This window comes from Lepidothrix coronata, unplaced genomic scaffold (assembly GCF_001604755.1).
Source record: "Lepidothrix coronata isolate B3197 unplaced genomic scaffold, Lepidothrix_coronata-1.0 Scaffold12, whole genome shotgun sequence".
Classification (NCBI taxonomy): Eukaryota; Metazoa; Chordata; class Aves; order Passeriformes; family Pipridae; genus Lepidothrix; species Lepidothrix coronata.
The window spans coordinates 9,088,350-9,110,182 of record NW_016690192.1 but is presented as its reverse complement, the minus strand read 5'-3'; the positions used below and the strand labels follow the sequence as shown (position 1 = coordinate 9,110,182).

Here is a 21,833-nt window from a genome sequence, read left to right as displayed (position 1 = left end):
GGGAGGGCACTGACGTGTTCCTGGTTTGCTCTTTTTAAAGGGAAAATTCACTGTTTGTCTTAAGAAGAAAACCAACCCAAAACCTGGTTGAAAAGTTTTGTGGAAAAACAATGTTTACAGCAATTTTTGCTAAAAGTAAAACTCAGATTTCCAATCATCTCTCTGAAGTAGCCTTTAGTATTAACAGATGTCTGGTTGGAATCTGCCTGAGCCAGTGAACTCATTCGGAATGGACACCAAAAAAGTGTACAATTTTTGTTCCACATAATCTGAGCATAAGATGCTTTCTCCTAGACTTTATGGACTTGACTTCTATCATGCAACTATTATTTTATCTTCAAGAAGCAAAGACCTCAAATGCAGAGCAGACAAGCCTCCCAGTCAATGTAATTTGCTTTTCCAGATCTATAGCTTAGCTGTAAGTAGTACAGGAGCAAAGTGCTGGAAGTAGGTACTTGGTCTGGGGTTATAAATAGGAGACATTTCATTTGTCGGTGTACAGGCCTTGCTTATAATAGCAGCACTCTTGGTGGCTGCAACTTTGAGTTCATTAATTCAGTCAAGAGAAGGCACTGAAGATCCAAAGCAGATAATTAGGCCAGAGACAGCCATCATAGCTGTTAATTTAAGCAATTACTGCAATCTGTAGTGGTTTATATTTCTGCCTGCACTTTCCTCTGTGCTCTTTACATACCATCTTCACAGATATAAATACACTCTTTCCTACCACATCGACTGCTTTACATGTTTACCCATATATCCACTCACTGTTACACACTGCTGTGAGGCAGTTGTGACAAAGCCAGCCTGTAACTGCACAAGTCTCTAGCAGTTAAGCATTCCTTTTCCTCTTGCCAATTCTCCAAGTCACGCAACATTTTAAAAGTTATTAAATTCTAAATAAAGGAGATTAAGGATGCCAAATTCTATTCTGTGCTAAAACCGGCAATCAATATTTGTCAAGACAATAATAATGTTTTAGGGCCAGAAGACTGCTATTCTCTAGACTAGCTTTTTTCTTTTTTTGGTAAAGAGACAGTTCATAATATTTTCCAGTAACTGCTGCATCAAACTCAGAGTTCTGGTTGAGTTAGAGCATTTAAATTATCATACCAAATTAGGTATGTTTCTCTTTCAAAATAGAACAGTGTTTTTCCTTATTAATACTGAAATTATGTTTGAAAAAAACACATGCATATATACAGCAAGGCAGCAAACCGTTCCTTAAAGCATCAGAGGAATGCAATACTATATACTTGAACTATAACCACAATGCCCATAAATCATCATTTTAACCTATTTTGTTCTGAGATTTTTTTTTTAACAGGAAGATTATTCTCTGTGCAATTATTTTGACAGTCATATTAATTATAAGTTAATATCTGTGTGCAGCAAATCTGAGAGTGGATTCGGGATCAGCCTTGTAAACGTGCAGAGAATGTTTATCACAGTATTTTCCATTTTTATGAGGATGCAGTTGGTTATTATGACAAGGTGAAAGGTCTCAAAGCCTTCATTTTTAGGCCACAGGTGTTCTTTGTAGAGGTTTTTTTTAATAAAGAGTATTATTAGTCCTTTAAATTAGCTCTTATTGAAAGTTACCACATCTGTGTTATGTGGTAATGAAGCCAGGGAGGAGGTCATAGCAGGGGACTTGTGCTTGAAGAAAACATCTGGACATTGCTTTGACATTCACTAGCAACTTCTTTTATTTTATTAAGAAGTAAGGAAATTATACTGAAATCAACTGCAAGATGCAAACAATAAATAAAATGAAAATACAGGATCTGAAAAAAAATAATAATCTAGGTTGGAACTAAAACCTCCCTTCCCATGAATTCCAACCAACAAGGTTAATTACCTGTGCAAATGGCAGCATCAGTTACAAAATGATTCAAGTATTTAACACATACACTACAGTCACTCTGTCTTTCATGGGAGGAGCTACTGTCATTTTGAATAAAGCTTTTTCTTGTATGGCAACCTTTTTTGCCTGTCATTTTATTTACTACATCATTTCAGAGACAGGTACAGCGACCTTAGGAAGTCCTGTACCTTTATATAGGCATTTTTTTCCTTCACTTCCCCCCAGCTGATATAAGCAGAGAGACTTTGTTTCCTGTGCACAATTACATCTATCACTTCCACTCATGGTAGTAAGGAAAAGTCTATTTTCAACGAAAGGGGGATTGAAAAGCCATCAAAAACATCAAATGGAAGTTGCCAAGCATGATGGTTCTTAATCATCAAGGCTGATAACTAAATATTTAGGAACTACCACATTAAGAAACTTGGCTGGGTCAGATGACAGTTCAGCTCTGTGGCACACACAGCTAGGGATGTTTATAGGGCAGTGGTTACAGTAGGCCTCAGAAATCCTAAACAGCATGCTCACTGTATTTTCTTGTTTTAAGTGCTTGCTTACAAATGCAAATGACATTTCTAGTCCATTCAAGTTCTTATACCACTCTCAGCACAGCAGTAACTGAGGGTCTTCCCATACCAAGGCAATCAGTCGGGACATTTGTTCCCTCAGGCAGGGAAGCATGTATCAATTCACTGCTTTAATGCTAGTTTCCTGTTTTTACAAATCTTGGCTTTAATATTAGGAACTTTCCATTGACACTTTCAGCACAGTGTATACTCTCTGCAAACTTATTACATATCTACCTAGAAAGCCTAATGCAAATTCTAAAGGCCTATAAATATATTTGGTTATAGCTGTATGAAATTACTACAGACAAGCTACACTTCAGCTCACCCCTCCCCTCCAAAATCACAATAGCTGCCAACAAAGTTCACAATACTGCATAACAACATCTTCCAGAAAAAAAGCATTCAATGTGAATGTGACATGCAAATATTAAGACAGGACACCAGACTTCTTTTCTTTCCCCTTCCCACTGGGTGTTTTATTTTATAGCATTTGCATTAGGTAATCAACTGAAACACTTCAACAACAGAAAGCTGGCAGCATAGTGAGGAAAAACGGAGATTATTTCTCAAACAGCCGTGACAAAATGGTTTCAAGTTGGAATAGTATTGCACAAACAAATCCGTTTACGGAGGGTGAGTGGGAGCAAGCATCTTCAACATGGATTGTGAGGAAAAAAGGCACTATTTAGCTGTGTATGTGTTTAAAAAGAAAAAAAAATCAAGGTGCACAATGCATGTTTTTCAAAATTACATTCAGTACTGTGTTAGAAATGCTCACAAACCTGTCTCTTTTACAGAAGGTATGGAAAGCTGCTGATGTAAGTATCAGTGTATGAACATTTATAATTATGCTCCAGAAAAGTCTCAGGAAGAGGGCTCTTTCTATAAATACTGCTGCAAAGGTTACACAGTTGCATAGGCTTACAGTAAAGGAAGCACCCATCCAACTAAGCAGCCTTACACTTTTCTTAAGTTTAATCTCTAGTAGTCATAAAACATGCTCTAATTTTGAAGAGCTAAATTGGCAGTGCACTTGAATCAGGCTTTTGCACTGACTGCTTAAGCAGCACAGTTCAGACAGCATCATCCACACACCTTTCTGTCACATACACCTTTAGCAGGTAAGCTTAATGGAATATTTTAACACAAGTATAACAGAAAATAACTGAATTTTCCCCAATTTAAAATAGAAGTGCTTTGAGACCATCAATAAGCAAAAGTTTGTTCCTGTAATGTAAAAATAGCTAGGTATCTTCAGAAAAACTAAATACCCAGAAAAGGCATTTCAAATGATCAGGATGGGTTGGTTCTTCATCTCCTGTATTCTGTAACTATAAATTTTCATGCCTGTTTGAAAATTAAGCCATGATCAGCAGAAAAATAGAGAGCGTGCTTGAAAATCCACCCAGAGCAAACAGGAATGTGCACAGAGGACAACTTGCACCCTAGCCTTGAGTCTGCTTATAGATGCACTAACTAAATAAGAGTGAAATTCTTGTTGCATGGCTGCAGAATTATTATGGGAAGGAGCTAAAAACACCGTTGCTCTCCTGTCAACATTGTCCAGTGTATCACAAGTGCTCCAGACATGCTGTTGGGTATGTAGTCACCAGCACAGTTGGACCTTGTGCCACTGGGCTGACAGCAACAATTTCAACAGTTTTGCACAAAATCTGGGCAGTAATTTTGTACAGAAAGTACAGAACAGTGTAACAAAATCTACTCTCAACTACATATATATATATATATGAGCATTTCAGCACCTTTCAAATGAACTTAGCCTTGCAAAAAGCCAATCTCGCTCCTCTGCGGAGTACAGCGACTTCCGTTAAAGATTCATGTTCAGGAGGCTGCACAGTAGTTTGCTGATCATACAACCTGCAAAACCAAAAATTCATCTATTGCTGCTTTCCACTATGAGTCATTAAAGGAAAATATATAAGATAAATTATACTTACATACTGTAAAATATTTTTAATGGCAACAACTTGGATTCTTTTCATTTCCAAACAGAAGATGAATAGAGTAGATTATTAAAAATCTGTAAAGCTCTTTTTCCTAAACTGCCTTTTAGGAAATCCAAGTTTGATAGTTCTGAATTCAAAGGATTCTAAAAAGTTCACAATTGACTTTAATGTTTGCACTAGATAAAAAAGTAGAGTCTTGGTTTCTTCCGTGTTCTACACATGATCACATTTTCAGAGTACATCTAGAATGAATACCTCTCCAACTGTTGCTAGCATTTTTAAAAAACACTCCTTGTTTGTCTCAACCTTGTCAGTTCACAGCAAAGAACAGGAAGTGATATCTGATTTAAAAAAAGTGGTCTCTTACATGAACTATGAAAAATATATTGCCTTTTTAAAAGAAAAAAAAAAATTGCATTGTTCTATTATTTTTGTTATTGAAGACTCATAATTAAGAAATTCTAAATCCTGGAAGGAAAAAAAGAAACACAACTTTTAAAATTGCTTACAGAATAGAAGAGGTTTCTGTAGACCCTACTGAAATCAGTAGAAGTTTTACCTATTGTTTTCTTGTCAACACAGAAGCATTTATCTACATACCTATTTCATTACTTGGATGAATATTTTTTATTTTCACTTAGTAAACTCTTCTGCTCTCTTAGAAGTCTCTTCTGAAAATTCTGAAGGATATGCAAGAAGGTAAACTCATCCAAATTATTCTGAGGGAAAACAAGATAGTCAAAATAAAATCTAACACAGAAACATCACCAAGTGGAAATCTTTCCTGGGATTATAAATATTCATTCTATTTCAAGAAAAATTACTGCTTTTAAACAAAAACTTTTAGATCTCCATTAGCTACTTTTTGTGTATGATTCCTCAGTTCCTTTCTTTAGCTAGGAAATATGTCTTCATGTGTGACCCTATGCATCCTATATCCAAACACATTGGCATTATTATTGATGTCAACAGACAAGAACTAGAACAGGAAGTCTTATGCATGGTTCATGCTATATAAATGGTAAGCTACGAGAAGGAACTTCCCTGATTATTTGGAAAGAACAAAGAGAGATCTATTTTTAAAATTAGAAGGGAAAAATCTAAGAAAACAAAGAAACTGCAAGATGTACTTGATAGTCTCTCGTTATCCTCTCTGTAATTGGGCTGTTGCTTTTGGCTGCAGACATCCAGTTCACAGACCATTTTCCATTTCCTTTGTTTTCGTTACAAGAACAAGCTGATTAAAGAAACTCCACTGCAATTTTAAACTAAGCCTTCAGCACCATCCCTTAGGAATTTAAATCTTTACCACCATTCCTTACTTTGTCTCCTCAGTGCCTTCCCCCATCAAACCCTGTGAAAAGCACTTTAAGAAAAGGCAGGTGTAAGATGTGTAAATACTCAGATCTTTAAGAAAATTCAATAGGAAACAATTTCTTGCAGTTCTCCACTGCCATTTGCTATAATGCAGTGGCCCCAAACATCTGTTCTCAAATTTCAATTTACTTCATCTACCAGGTGTTTCACACTGTTAATAATGGCAACTCACAAATTTACAACAGTCACTAAGGCAGTTACATAAATACAATTATGTCAATCAAGTTCACTGCATCTTTCTCAACCAGACTACACGACATTTTTCTTCTTGTTCTCTTACCCTAATAAAAGGATGAAGACTACATTTCTGCAAAGAGAATCCCTGGACAACATTCTAGTATTGAAGTCAGAGAGGTCACTGAAGTGTGTTTCAGCAATGTCCAGCAGTTAACTCAACCAGGAAATAGATGTGATGTTTTTCACTTCACACATAACAGAACTGGTGCAAAATCCCACTTTAAACTAGATACTTTAAACCTTTTGGTCCAAATACATAAAATAAGCAGTATTTACAGCATTTTACTCCTTTTGTAAATGCAATGCTTTAAAACATGTTATAAAGCACCTCAGTAAAAATATTCTACAGATAAAAGTATTGAAGTAGTAGGAAAACCCTAGCCATACCACAGCTCACTAATAGAGTCATAATATGGATTCACCAATACCTCAGTTTACAATTATTACAAAGAATCCATGGAGAAACTTACTGAATTTATGATTTTTATACCACTGTGTAAGGATCAACTAGAACTGCAGACAATACCAAATTTCTTTGTAGTTTTCCCAACCTCAGTCAGTGGTGGTGGACATAAAACAAAAAAACCCCACTGCTCTGATTCTTGAACTTTTTACAATATTAACGTGGAAATGACATTTTAACACTAATGAGTAGTTGTAATTTTTTAATAAAACCACATATATAAATATGGGCAATTCCAGCAGCAGCAGCATTTCTCAGCAGAAGATGATTAACCATCCCAATTAATATCATGTGACATGATTCACAAAAACAAAGCACAGATGTCAACCAGTTATTAAGACTACTCATACTGTATACAACCAAAATTTCCATGTTGAAAGCTGGGGAAAATGATTTCCTCTTCACAGAAGTATAAATGAAAATAAATTGCTCTGAAAATTAAAAAGAGCATCAACAGAAGCGTTTTGTGTTTATATTTTCAAATAGAACTGCTGTGTATTAATTGCTCCGAATTACAGTGTAGATTTCTTCAGGTTAAGGATATTGACTCCCACTGAAAGTATTAGTTAGATAAAAGAAATTAAGCTTTTGCTTCTGGATTACCAACACAGCCATATCCAAAGCCCTGGAGGTGATCCACAGCCCACTTTTCTCATATAAAGAAATGTCTTGGAGGTCTACAAGCAATCTAGTTTCCATGGCTGAGGACTAAGATGATGATGTGATCAAAGATTTAGGTCCATAAATCTAACAGTATAGCGTTCTTAGTTTGATTTAGGGTAAATCTTTTCATAGAAAAAGTTTTGAGCCAGAATATACAATTCTCCATCTTTTTCTCGAACTGCATGTGCTCTGACAAACTGAAATTGCTCCAGTGCAAATTCATAGAACTCATTCTCCATTTTCCAGATTTCAGACTGTTGTAGCTTGGCAATAGTTTCTTTAGTGGGAAGTTTTTTCTCAGTTGTTTTCCTAAGATGAGACTTCTTTCCTAAATGCAAAATGAAAGCAATAACTTCACTTCAAAGTTCACATGCTTAATAAAATGTTTACAGTCCTTTTATTTACAGAGTTTTATACTCTCAGTGTGTTGATAAACTGCATCAGAAGTGACAGGTTTTAATCCAGAATGTATCAACATAACATGCAGGGTTGGAAAACTGCAGTCTCTCACTAAACGTTAATGAATTTTACATCCGTTCTTTCAATTTTTCCTCCTTACTCTAATAAACCCAAGGAATAAACATTCATTTAAGGAACAAGATTACTCCACATAATATACCTGGAGCAAGATTGGTCTTTCAAAATTAATTATTTAGATGTTAATCTGGTATCAAATGTTAAGAATTTTAGAAACTGCAGAACAAGAACTTCTTTCATAGAGTCACAGAAACATTTAGGTTGGAAAAGAAGTTTAAGGTCATAGAGTTCAGCCACAAACCTAACACTGCCAAGTCCCACTAAACCATGTCCCTAAGTGCCACATCTACACATCGTCTAAACACCTCCAGGGATGTTTATATTCAATTCAGACTACAAAAAAAAAAAAAAAAAAAAAAAAGAAACAAAACAACCACTGCACTGGTGTTTAGCTTTCCATGAAGGAGGAAAAAATCCTGTTTTCATGTGATTTCAGCTGTCTATTTCTAAACAAAATATATAACCCCTACTAATGGCATTTAAAGCATTATTCTCCCATCTAAATAGGATACTATAGTCTTATCATAAATGATACATAAGCCACATCCCTGTTGCACAGAGTTCCTGAGACAAAGATGACTAATGATGACAAGATTTTCCCTAAAAAAGTGCTAACTGTTGTTTTGTAATAAAATTGTTAATACTACACATCTAGGCTCTATACATTAGACCCTTTTTCCCTCTATTTGTAGACAGAAGCTCTAAGAGGGACCTTTTCTTCATCAGAAGTTGCATGGGCAGCCCCTAGAAACTCAGCTACTGGCTATGTTATGTCTTATTAGGAGCCCTGGAAGATAAACATGTACTTGGGTCTGCATCCCTCAGGCCTTATTGCTCAGCCAGCCAGGCTGCACTGAGCACAGTTAGTTTCAGCAGGGCTTCTGAGGAAATGGAAATCTGCCACATCAGCCACTTTACAAAACTGAAGCCACTGCAAGACCTTAAAAAATGTTCTGTTAAATTTTTTTACATGCAGTGTACCTACACAACTGTCTTTACCCCAAACTTAAATATTTACCATTTGCGTAAGGCAGGAAGATACTTGGGCTACCCTAAAAACAAATTACTGAGAATCTTTTAAAAGGAGTTTATGTCATTTGTAGGAGCATCAGCCAGCTGAGAGACAAAAGACTGGCACAGACTCAAAACTATTCATCGAACTCTAAAGAATTCACATTAAAAAGGCAATAAGAGGATGAAAAATCCATGGAATCCATGGATATCAACTATATAAATACCTGTCCGGTACAGTTCTGTGGCACCCCTGAAGAAGCGGGGCAAAGCTGCCTCCAATAACATGATAAAGTCTTCAAGCTCTTCAGTAACTCCCACTAGGAAGTATTCATTAATCAGATTGTATTTGGCTTGTTCCAAAGCCCATCTGCTTCCCACATTCCTAAAATGACAGAGAACAATTACAGCAAGTTCTGATGGCAGCCAGCAATCCTTGGTCCCTAGATAGAGATTACTTCACAACAGGACATTTGTATAGGAAAGGCAAGACTCATTCCAAGTTATAACCATTCCTAACTTCATTTCCCTTTCCAGTTTCTCTCGCCTGTGTTTTTATCTAAAAATGTGACTCTACTTAAAGAGGAGTCTCCACAAAAATACCCAATGTATGTATATGGTTAATGTCTCTACTAAGGCAATTTTTGGAGGATTTACATTTTCTCAATGTTAATACTTGGACTCCACTTTCACATTAGAAATAAGAAATATGATAAAAACACACTTTCCCTTTTGCATCTTCTTCCTTTCTCTCCTTCTCTACCTGGCCACAGTGTAGATAGGTCTGACCAACAGGCACTGAAAGGGGAGTTCCCAAGTGGCCATTTACTTTGCTTATGTTTGAAAGAACAGTACCTTTGATGAATAACTGTCCTTGATATCACTCAGAATAGTTCCATTAATCTATGTTCTTTTTTTTTTGGTTGCTAAAGAGTTTTTTTAAGTATGTGCCATTGTTATAAAACATGCTGCATTGACAGATGGACACTATTTGCTTTTGTTTCAGTTTCTACTAAGTAGCATAGACTGCTGGATGCCTGATAAACGTTTAAGAAGATAAATTTATCCTGATCTCAATTATTTTATTCTCCCCAGAAACTTCAGGAGCTTGGACTAAAATATCTCCATTTGGAAAGAAAGATACTGTAGTCCGATATTAAAAAAAATGTCAAGACTCCAAATCTGCAAAAATAATTTTTAAAATTGAAAACATATGTTTTCCCTCATAGCACTGCTGATACGGTATTCCAACATATTGCTTGTTTAAAAAACTGCAATACTGTTTCAGTAATTGCATCTTCAAAAGAAAACACATTACTGAAGTACCCGCTGCTTCACTCTGTCTAGTCCCTCACACTTTCCCCAACTGTGCTACATATTCAAATTCATTAAAGTTTATATTTCAGCAATGATGTACTTGACCAACAAGCTACATCTATCTCCCTACCAGCATTCAGAGCTGTGGCCACAGAAGAATGGAATTTGAAGCCAAAGTTTCTCTGGAGCACAGTCGGAACCTCCAGCTGCCACACATTCATCAAAGGTCTGGAACAAAGATAAAATAGAGCTGAGCTTTAAAATCTCATATACATATCAAACATCTCAAACTGGCTAGTTGCTAAATGTAGTGGGGACAGAAAAACACAAGATATGAAAGAAAAAAAAAAGTAGCCTTGCTTTCACAGTATTATTAGGATGACCTGTTTGTCTAAATTAAAATAGTATTTGGACAGACTTTTATGGTTACAACTACTGAACAGTTGATCTTACCTGATACACATTGATACACCTTTGATATAACCTTAGCAAAGGCTATTTGACAAAACTAGCACAGATAGTCAGTAAGTGTTGGGTATAATTGTTTTCCTTTATAAAAGAAGTCACTAAAGATACAGCATGAAATGCCATCGGGAACTGTGTGATACTGGAACAGCTGGATCTTTACAACATAGAACACTGTGCATTTTGTGTTTTAAAGACTGTTCTATTATATTTTAAATATTATGACAAATAACTATCATTTCAGAGGCTAATTTGGTTTTGGCAACAAGAAGAACTAAAAGGAAGATGTTCACTGCATAACAGAATATTCCATACAATATTGCTCTCTACATGGATACACAGCTGTAGCAATACAGAGTTTCAACTGCAGTAGCACAGTTACAATAAGAACTCTATTTGTATTGGAAACAATTTGTAAATTGTTATTGTGTCACCATAAAGTAAGTACTTATGATATTTCTAATCAAGATATAAGGCTTGTATCAAGGATAGATTAAAAAAATATTTAATAATAAGAGATCATAAAGACAACTTTTTAGACTGCTTCTTCTGTATAATTACAAGTTTCTGTCCAAAACAGCCATATAGAAATATGTTTGCATAATTATTTGGGGTTAAGAAAAAGGACAACATCATTTGCTTCTATTTTGTGGTGAAGTTTCTGAGATGATCTGATAAATTTACTGATACTATGTCAAAGCGGGGAATAAATTGTGGTGCCTGGGTTCACAATGAACTTTGAGTTTAGAATACCTTGTACATCACAGATAAAAATGTAGCTTAACTAGGAAAACAAGACACTGGTACGCTTTTCCTAGCATAATTCTCTAGATAAATTCTGCACTGATCCATCATGAGTACTGGGTAACTCCAACGTTACCTTAGAACTACGCTGCTAAATGCACCTCCAAATTAATGAAATGCAGTAGCTGAAGATGGCGCTAAACCCTAAATTAACACAGGAGCAGTTGGTTACCAACTGAAAAGAAAAGAGAAACGGTCTGCTCCCAATATTTAAAAAGTACTATTTGGAAGGGGGGCAGCACACAAAATGATTGGTCACATTTATTAGTTGTTATGGTGTTTATAGACTAAGTTCTATTTAGTATGATTTTTGCTTATTTTTTCAATGTCTCTTGGTATTCACACAGTGCAACACTAAACTGTCAACATTACAGAAAAATTTCATCAGCTTAAGAAAATATCATCACTGAAACTGTAAAAAGTATTTGGCCCCATAAAGTACAAAATCTCTCTACATTTTACAAAGGATTCCACACTGTTCTAACTATAGGTTGATAAACTATACTCATATAATTAATACCCTACTTTTCTTCCTGATTTAAAAACCCAAAGCAACATGCCCCAACAAATGTCTTACTGAAAACCATGACAGTGGATGTATAGATTCTTTCTGAAGTAAATATATTTTGGAGCCTACATGATGTTGCCATTCTAAAACTGTATTAGTAGTCAATGTTTGAATGTGCTAACCTGATCCTACAGCCACTTAAGGCAGACGGAGGAAGTATAGAAAAGTATGTATCATACTCCATAGTTTTCAGAAAGACTCCTTATAGAATTCCATTGCAATGTTTATGTTTTTAAAAAATAAAATAAATTGGGTTGCTAATTCTAAGAAAATAAACAACAAAGCCAAAGCATCAGCAGTTCTACAGCTTTTGTTGAAAAAATGTGTCTCAGTCTTCAACGAGAAGGGACGTAGCCTTCTTACATAGGAGGATAAGCTTAACTTGATACCTACAACTCTGGATACCTAAAATATTTTTTAATTTTATTTAATTTTTTAAACAAATTGCAAGATTAAGTGAATTTATAAGGGTACAAAGAACATACTCAATGTCACGCTCTGCTCCATTATAGACGTGGAGAACATAACTTCCAAATTCACCATTATCACCAAGGCTGATACAAGAACGATTCAGCTTTTATCAGTACATATTTTAAATTGTTTTCACACTAACTTTAGTAAGTACAACATGTATAATAAAGTGTACTTTACCTTTTTATCCCCCTGTTTTCGCCTCCGTAGCCCTGGTCTGTAATCATCTCCAAAGCGCAGAAAGTAATAATAAGAAACTAGTCGTTCTATAGGATCTCTTATGACATTTATGTAAATTGGTTTCTTTTTAACACCAAATCTAAAGTAAAAAAGGAAAAAAAAAATCTTTCAAAGGACAAATCAAAGCTTCTCATCTAATACTTAAAAGCCTGCCTCTATTGACACAACTGAAATCTCTACACAAAACAAATGATACTGAGAGGAAGTTTAGTGATCACTTCTTTTCATCCTCATATCCAGTGCATTACATGGATGTGAAAGTCAGTTCAATTTCAGTTTGCCTAAGGTTATGATTTTAGAAGTTTTTTCTTATTAAAGAAACAAACAAAACTTACATATTTTCACACAAATAGATACTAAAAATGTTTACACAACCATCCTGCCTCTAGAAATGCTTTAATTAGTTTAGCAGCCCCATATGTGTTTATAACAAGTATGAGGAAGTTTGATACTGAGTTCCTGCCCTTCTGAACCGGGCTTTGCAATGATGCGTTTTCCTGGCAGGTCTCCAGTTGTCAGAAACATTAACAGCAGGAAGACAGAGCTCAGAGCCCATCAACCTGGGTTGAAGGTATATGGCTATGCTTATTAAATATAAGCATACAGACAGTATCTGTAACCATATTAATTTCTCTATCTAAAAATATTAAATTTATCCTTAGACATTTACCCTAAGCAAATTTTTATCTACGGTAGTACAAACAGGAAGCCTGATGAAATCAGGTGGTAAGTTCATAGGACACATGACAAAGATTTAAAACACCAAAACTGTTTTGTGCAAATGATCTATATTCAGGTCAGCTTTTACAATATATTTCTCAGTTTTACTTTTTCTTCCATTTGAGACATCATTGTGGCAAATAATTATGGTATCCAAACATTAAAGAGTTTATATCACAATGGAAATTGCAGGTGTGTCAAGTACCCTGAAGTAAAGCTAGAAGTTGGAAAAAAAGTTCTCTTCCCATGCAAACTGGGAAAGTGTTCTGCATTGATAGAGAGCCATTCAAGCCTCCTAGCTTAGCTAAAACAGAGAGCACTCATAGTTTCAAGATGCAGTACCACTATTGTTAGAGGGGTACTCTGTAAACTTTACTACCAGATACTGCGCATATGAGGAATCTTAAGTTTAAAAGCTGAAGAACAGAAACAGAATAAGCAGCAGAAAGGAGAAAGGTAGAAAAAACCCCAAATAACAGGCATTACTTTGGCAAAAGACCAGCACTAGAGACAGAGAAATTGTTAAAGGCTACAGAAAGAGCAATTGATTCTCCAATGTTGCCAGCAGAGTACCAATGAGTCAGACTGGAGCTTTCAAAGGCGGCATTGCTGACATCTGTCTGCATGCCAGCTCCTGCTTCCCAAAGTCTGCAAAATAGAGTGTGTGAACATTTCAACCATTTTGATGCAAAGTCCAGACTTTGAACTGCACCCTCTTTGAGGTCCACTGAAGTGCGCGAGAATGCCCGTGTGTCTCCTTCCATAGACTACTGCAAATGCTGAGAAAGCTGTAACAGACCATTTGATGTAGCAGCAGCCTCAACCAATAAATAATATGTATCCATGGGCTAAATAAAGATGTTGAAGTCCTTAGAAATGCTTGTGCTGGACTGGACATTCATATGGATTTGCAGATGAGCTTGCAGAACTAGCTACAGTTACAGTAACATAAGCCACTTACTACTGCAACTTTATTAATAATGATAATGAATTGGCAACTGCATTTTTAAGAACCTTTTTTCCAACTACTTACCAGAGAAAATAGAAATAAGAGTGGATGAGAAATTAAAAAAAAAAGGGGGGGGGAATTTAAACTTTTGTTACTGTAATTTCTACGTGGATGGATTATGTCAACCTGTCCTCAACACCGCAAGTCATCCACGGAACCCAGTACTTTAAGATTCAGCATAATTTAAGAGGTACTTCTGATATTTGACAGAGGACCTAAGTCTGATGTTCATGTATAAGGAGACATTGACTTTTCTGAAATATTTTACACTTCTTAACTACAAGAATGTTCATTACAAGAACATACCTCACAGCCTTAAAGGTGTGGGCCTTGCCAAGCACAACCAGCGTATTCAAGATATTATTTTAATAATGAAAACCCAAAGTATGAGAAAGCAAGCTGTTGTGGGAAAAAAATAAATCACTTAGGTGAAAGGATAACAAACAACAAAGACAAGGATAACACAGTCCTGAAGGGAAGATGCAGATGAAAGAAATCTGTGAAATTGCTTAGATGCTTTCTAGATGTAAAATAATTATTTTAGTTTTAGAAATTCCAGTATCTGAAAATGTTTTCAGCTTTATGAAGTAAGTAACGAATAAAATAACATTCAGCTTTGCTGCTCCAGAAAGCTATTACTCAGTTCAAGCATTTATTAATGTTGAAGCATTTTAACTTTAAAAAGGCAGAAAGGAAACTAATGAAATTCAATATATTTTATTTGATTGATTGATTTGCAAGTAAGACTTTTTGCCTGTTACTTTTTGTAAACTCCAAGCTTTTACTTGGTGCCATTGGTCATTTTCAGCTACTACTGTAGCTTTTAGCATTTTCTATTCTATAATACACTATACAGGGAATCTATGAAGGTCTCACTCCCCCATCTCATTCTCTGTAATAAAAAGCTCAAATTAAAAATCAGTGTACATGACAATGAATAATTAAAACGAATGACTAAACAAAAGGAATTACTACATACAAAAAAAGAATTTCATTAAATAATTAACATGCACAGAAACATAACACTGAGGACTGACCGTCGGCAAGAGGTAAAAGTAGTGGGTTACTATCGTTTGTGCAGTTGAATATAATGAGATCTGAAAATTCCACTTTCAATTTTAAACCATTTTCCACATGCTCCGAATTCAAGACGAAGCACTGCCTAGTAAGCATCTTAAGCAAAACTGACTTGTCAGTTCAAGGGGAGGTTTCATAAGACTGAGCTACGAAGGATCACTGCTTTAGATCCAGAAGCAAAAATAAGACAAGAAAAGAAACATATGAAAGTGGGAATACAGATACGATCCTGAACCTTTGAAGTCAGTGGGAGGATTTTTACCTCATTTTATTTTAAATTAATTTTAGAAGTAGCAGGATTTAACTCCACAAGAATTATTTCAGTGCTTTTTTACAGGAAATCAATTATTATAAGCCAGAAAACTACTTTAAAGTATAACTTTTCAGATTCCGATAAAGTGTAAAGGGATACTATGGTAGAGAAGAACTACATAACTTAAGAGGTAGGTGGTATTACCCTTTATTTACCCATAATTGCCTATTATGAAACATTTTTGAGAATAGATATGTTAAACTTCCCCAAATGGGAAGACAATCCCAAGACAGAACTGCCAGCTTTCAGAGAAAAGTCATGATTTTCAGCACAACAAGCTTGCAATACAGACACGGAATACTAATCCCAGTATATAAATATTTCTTAAATGAGATTCGGCTACATTTTGTCATGCAAGAAGACAAGAGCAAACGGCGAAAATCAACCCCGAATATCGCCCATCATGGGAATGTCAGTGTGTGGATTTTTACCAAACTGCAGTTCCCAGGCTTTCACCACTAGAGGGCACTGAGAGCCCGGTCGGAGCCTACTCTGCTCCACGGAAACCTCCAAGGGAACGTACTTGGCAAAGTCCAGGTAAGATATATGGCCATGGTAAAATCCTGGCTTCATTTCCTTCCAGGAAGTCACATTCTTCACAAATCGGACCTGTAAAAGTAGACAGCAGAAAGTGTTTCTGCACTGCTGAAACACATTACGCTTTCCCATACATGGTGTTTCCTGGTTTCTAAGTAAAATCTTATAATGCATTAGAAAAAAAAAGTCTATTTTGAATATTACCAAAAAAAAAAAGTGCCAGCTGAAATAGACTTTTCTGCAGCATACAGATGACTAATTTTAGATCATCACAATTTAATGATCAGAAACTAAACAAATGCAGAATAGAGCAATCAGAAGGGCAATTGAAGGAAAGGTATCACAAAAACATCCGCAAGACAAACATTTATATTTTTGTCAGTACATTTTATTTGTAATTTGAAAGGAATGCAGAATTCCTTCAGCAGAAATGCACATACATCTTTGATAGAATTGTCTGATCCGTATTTAATCCTTCAAATAAAAGTGTACCAGATTTACAAGCATGTCTTTAGACTTATTTCACTGGGACGTAAGAAAAATCTGATGGTTCATTTGCTCCCCAAGCCCACAATGCAACGCACAAGCAATCCAGACATTTTATAAATGCATGCGGTGTAAATAAGGTCTATAGTTTACTATTTTGAATAGACACCTTAAACCTAACATTCCAGTGAAACTTTCATGTTAAATCATGAAGTAGCCCTTGCACAAGGGCTGATAAAGCAGTTTTTGGCAAACTTCACAAAAATAGGAATAGCTTTACATTTCAAAGAACAAAGTAAGATACAAGCCCCAAAACAGAGTGTGATCAAATTAAGTGGGACATGCAAATCCTGATAGAGCTTGGCTTTATTAGATGAACAGAATATTTTAACATCAAAGCATTTAACTGAAAGTTGTTTCAAAACTAGTGAATTGGATAATAAAGAAAGGATGATAAATTTGTACTGCCTGAGCTGTCTGACAATGATATGCCGTTTCTGAGGCTAAGAATTAGAAGATAGTGTTCCCTGCACATCTATAATATCTTTTCTGTTATACAGTGAAATGGATAACCATGGAGATACTGAGGTGAGACAAGAGAGTCAAAAAAGGCAAGGCTGAGAGCTCAAGACAACACTAACATTCTGTAAGGTCAAATGGATTGAGAATGTCCTGAAGCATGATATTTATTACTTATTATAACCTATCAATTGAGGATTTTAAGAGGCGATACTAGCCTGCTGCTGTTTCTTCAAAGGTGCAAAAGTCACAGTATAGGATTTAAGAGGTCAATAACCTGTACTTATTTCCTCAAACACTGGCTCTTAGACTCTCAGGTAAAAGAAATGTATGTTACTTTTTAATAACAGGCAACATTAACCTTTCCAGTGTTCAGATTTCACAGTCTGCAGCATTGCAAAATTTAAACCATGTATTGCACACGAAAATTGTGGTAAATCTACCTAAAAAGTACTGCACAATGTAATACAGTGGTGTTTCATAAGCTGCACTGGCTTTCTGTCTGGTTTTGTGCACAGCACAAACTGATAATATGGGACTTTGAATCCAGTTGAATCAACTTTACTGCTACTGAAACAAACCACACTTTCACTGACTGTACCTTTCAAAGATTAATGACAAGATAGTTTCAGTGGAGAGCCTCAGATATGAATATCTGTTTACCTGGGAAAGAAGTTTCCTAAATGTGTCATCCTCCCTTCCTTCACCCACAAAGCCCAAAATGTCATGGTTGGTCGATACAACTCCACAAGTAAACCTATGGTGTCCAGTGCAGTGGGCATGTCAAAGCACACTTCTCAGTTACGTTTCCATGAACAAGCTTTCTGAAATTTAACACCATCCAGATTTCAGTTTCTAATGGACTACGACTAGACACAAAGAAATGCTAAGTACAAAATTCCATGGTTTTTGTCTTAGATCCCCATGCCATCATCTGGCATCTGTTCCAGAAACAGTTAAAAAATCCTCTATTGTCTTTGTCTTACAATGTTGTTGTCTGCTAAGGAAATAAATTTTATGAATACAGGATGGATGGTCTAGCCTCTAACACCAGCTAAGAGAAGGCTAAGAAGGTTTTATATGACAGCTGTGACATTTACATCTGCCTTATGATGGACCAGCAACACACTGAGCCCCTGAGAACTAAAGCTTTTAACACCTATAACTAGCCTGCAGGCAAGAGATTTTTTTTCCTCCCATAGTTTGCAGCATTCCAAAAATCAGAATTGTTCCAGGTCACAGAGAGCCTAATAAGCCTGGATTCACACATTTTAGGTCAGAGACGAATATTGCTCACTGCTTCATACTGTTAAATATGATCAATTTTACCTTTTCAGGGCTTAGCAGATACTGGAGCTTTCAAGTGACAGAGCAAGCTTCTCCATCTGAACCCAACTGAATAAAATTTGAAGTGACTTTAAAAGTTCAGATAGATGTGAATGGAATTCCTGTGAAGTTGCTTCATGGTGCTTTTATATAATCAGCTATAAAGTTGCTTCACAGCCTTTACTAAGGGGGAAATCAGCTGAGCTTCACTGAATTAAAAAGCCAGATCAAATGCACTCTGTGGGCATAAGATGTCCAGAAAGGTAAGTTAAATACATTCAGTTTCTAGAACGGTAAGAATTTAAAACAAGTCCCAGAGAGCCAAAGGATTAAAAAAAACAACCAGCATATTTGGCCTGAGAAAAATCTGTGCGAGCAAACCAAAGTGACATTATAAGCTCTTACCTCTGTCCACTGACTGTAGCTATCATTCCCTCTTCTCTACAGTTGACCACACACACCCCCCTTTTACCATGTCCAAAAGGTGGTCTGTCATTTCCCTGTGGCCTGGTATCATATGGGCTTTTCGGATACCAAAAAAGCCCCAGCTTTTCACATTATATCCTAGTTTTCTTTGTCAATTGCTAAATAACTGACTTAAAATTACAAAGGACCGGGGGGATGAATATCATAAGCCCAGACTGGTGAAGACATATGAGGATTTTCCATTTGAACTACAAGAAAAAGGGCTCTCAAGTAAGACTGAAAACCAACGCAGTGTTCCCATTAAAGGAAATCTCAGATTCAGATTTCAAGATCAAGCATTACGGGATGACTGAATGAGAATCCCTCTGCAGCAAGGCAGTGATATCTTAGTTATCCTCAATTGTCACATCAACTAATTTAGAGTTAGCTTTAAATCAGAGGGTCAGGAATGCTGGAAACAGGCTAGCAGCATACCTTTGGCTGCATGCCATGAGCAACCACAAGCAAGCTCAAGTCAAGGGCAGTTGAGAATCAGTTCTGTAAGATGGTGTAAAGATTCAGCTCACCAGTTCAGCCACAGTACAGCCAGGATACCCACCTGGCACGTACAGCTCTTTCTCAGAAGGAAAAATACAACTGGCACACGTGCAGCACTCATACTCACTAGACTACGCAACCCCCAAGAGAAAAATTCTTAAATGCTCAGGAGCACATGACAGTACTTCCACCTAACAGAGTTGCTGCAATCTTCAACTTGTTCCACTTCTGACAGCCATTGAAACCTTCATTAACAGAGGAAATAAGTACTCCTAAAGTCAGTATGACTGCACTGTCCTCTGAGAGGCCACTGTTTCAGAATACACTTGGAAGCAAGACGATATATTTTCAGGTTGCTCTTCTGAGAAAAATGGAGAGAGAAACTGTGGTAGAAAAAAAGAACAAGAAACAGAAAACAGCAAGCTGAGGGAGTGAAACACTGGGTAATTGTACCATTTGCAACAGCACGGAGAACGTTCTTATACCCACTTTTCTAATAATATATCAATAATACATGCTGCAATGCAGAACAGTTATTTCATTTTAAATGTTTTGGGTGGCAATTTCACCATGTAACAAAAATGATAACATTTGTGTGGCTGGTATGCCATCCTGATAGCCATAACACAGGCATACTTCTATGGACAGAAAGTATCAGTGCTAAAACATGCAAGCAACAAGTAAAATCCAACCAAACAACTACTCTGATTTAATGAAGAAAGCAAGTGCTTCTACTACAGACCACACAGGTCAGAAATGAAACACGGGTAACACGGCACTCAGCTTGCTGCAGAGAAAAGGTCCAGCCTGGGGAAAGAGGGGTACTTCCCAGGATCCTGCTGCCAGAGATGCTGCAAAAGAAAGGAGGGCTGCTGGGGCAAGTTCCATCTGAAACTAAAATGGGTCTTAGGACTCTTACCAGATTATCTTAAATCAGATACAGATTATATTTGGAGTGGATTCTCTGGAAGAGACCTTAAAATCTGTTACAGAATTACAATAGTTTGGGAAAACTACAGCAGAAGTACTGCATAAAGGAAGCCTCACTATTCTACAAATTTCTGCCAGTCCCAAGGCAATCTTCACCTTGCTTACGGATATTTGCTTTAACAAATAGTATCACTAATAGAACAATTTTGTCTCTGTGATGTGTTCATGTATTTTACTACTGGTGCATATAGACCTAATGCACTCAAACAAGCTATACTGATGAAGGCAGCACGTGAATATGTCATGCAAATCCAAGCCTACACAGAGTAAACCTCATCAGCTAACACTCAGTATGCCTGCCATCTCCAGAATTATGCACTATGACTTACAATGGCAAGTTGCTATCTCAATATATTAAAGATGAATAATTATTTCTTCATCTTTGAACAACTATGTTTTTCATTGTCAGCATCTCCCAGTTAATGGCCATTGAAGAAGAGTAGTATCAACTGTATAATTAAACTACTTAATTTACTACCTTGGACAACAGCATAGTGTGAAATGAAGGTAGGACTGACAGTATTATATACATGCCCAGCACTGGTGGATTGTCATTTTTCAATTGATAATTATTATAGGGAAGATGAAGAGGAGAGTTTCCCTTAGACAAAACTAAGCCAGTGAAAAACAAACTTTATTTCGATTAAGTCCAAACAGAAGTAGAAAATTAAGGTAAGGTAGCCTATGTTTAACTTACACCATCAACGACTGGCTCTCCTATCCTTCAGGACAGACCACTACACTTCAAAGAGACACCTTGACAGAAGCAGAATTTGTTGTGGGAAGTACAGCACTATGACCGACCTGAGCATGATTTTTAAAAAAAAACAGATATAGGCTTATTAAATCATTTGAAAAAATCACTCTGCTCTTAGTACAGAGGTCTTTTGTACTTGTTCTAAGCAGTGGACAGGACTATAGGGATGGCTACCAGATTTACTTTTGGTAATCTCTGCAATCATGTATAACAATATCATCTTCATATTTAAGAAACGATTTCACAACTGCAAATACTCAACAATAACACACCCCCTTTATCACAAAACAGATTCCAGTCCCACCCAAGTACACTATGTCCCTTGCACTGATATTCCTACCCCAATCTTTCTCCTACAAACAGAACTGGAAGTGAAGGGCTGTTAGCATCTGCTTCCCCTTGCCCCAGTCCAGGAGCTGTGCTGAGCCGCTTCTGCCTGTAGACATCCACCTAAAGGAGCTGGAAGGCTCAGTGCTGACATGCTGCAATGCAGAACAGCTCCTGCCTCTGCTGCATATCAGCTTAAGATAATCAGCATACAACTGGCAGTACAGACCCGAGAGTTTGGAAACATTTGGAA

General features: G+C 36.5%; 1 protein-coding gene across 1 annotated transcript in view; it reads right to left on the bottom strand.

Annotated features, from left to right (window-relative positions):
- Positions 1-6,190: 6,190 nt before the first annotated feature.
- HS2ST1 (heparan sulfate 2-O-sulfotransferase 1) overlaps positions 6,191-21,833 on the bottom strand; it is a 73,939-nt gene continuing 58,296 nt past the window's right edge. Inside the window, exons 3-7 of the mRNA XM_017805591.1 lie at positions 16,199-16,284; positions 12,497-12,635; positions 10,139-10,236; positions 8,919-9,076; positions 6,191-7,471 (exon numbers count right to left, since the gene is read on the bottom strand). Of these exons, the coding sequence (XP_017661080.1) occupies positions 7,245-7,471; positions 8,919-9,076; positions 10,139-10,236; positions 12,497-12,635; positions 16,199-16,284 (708 nt within the window). The 3' untranslated portion in view covers positions 6,191-7,244. The remainder of the gene's footprint in view (positions 7,472-8,918; positions 9,077-10,138; positions 10,237-12,496; positions 12,636-16,198; positions 16,285-21,833) is intronic.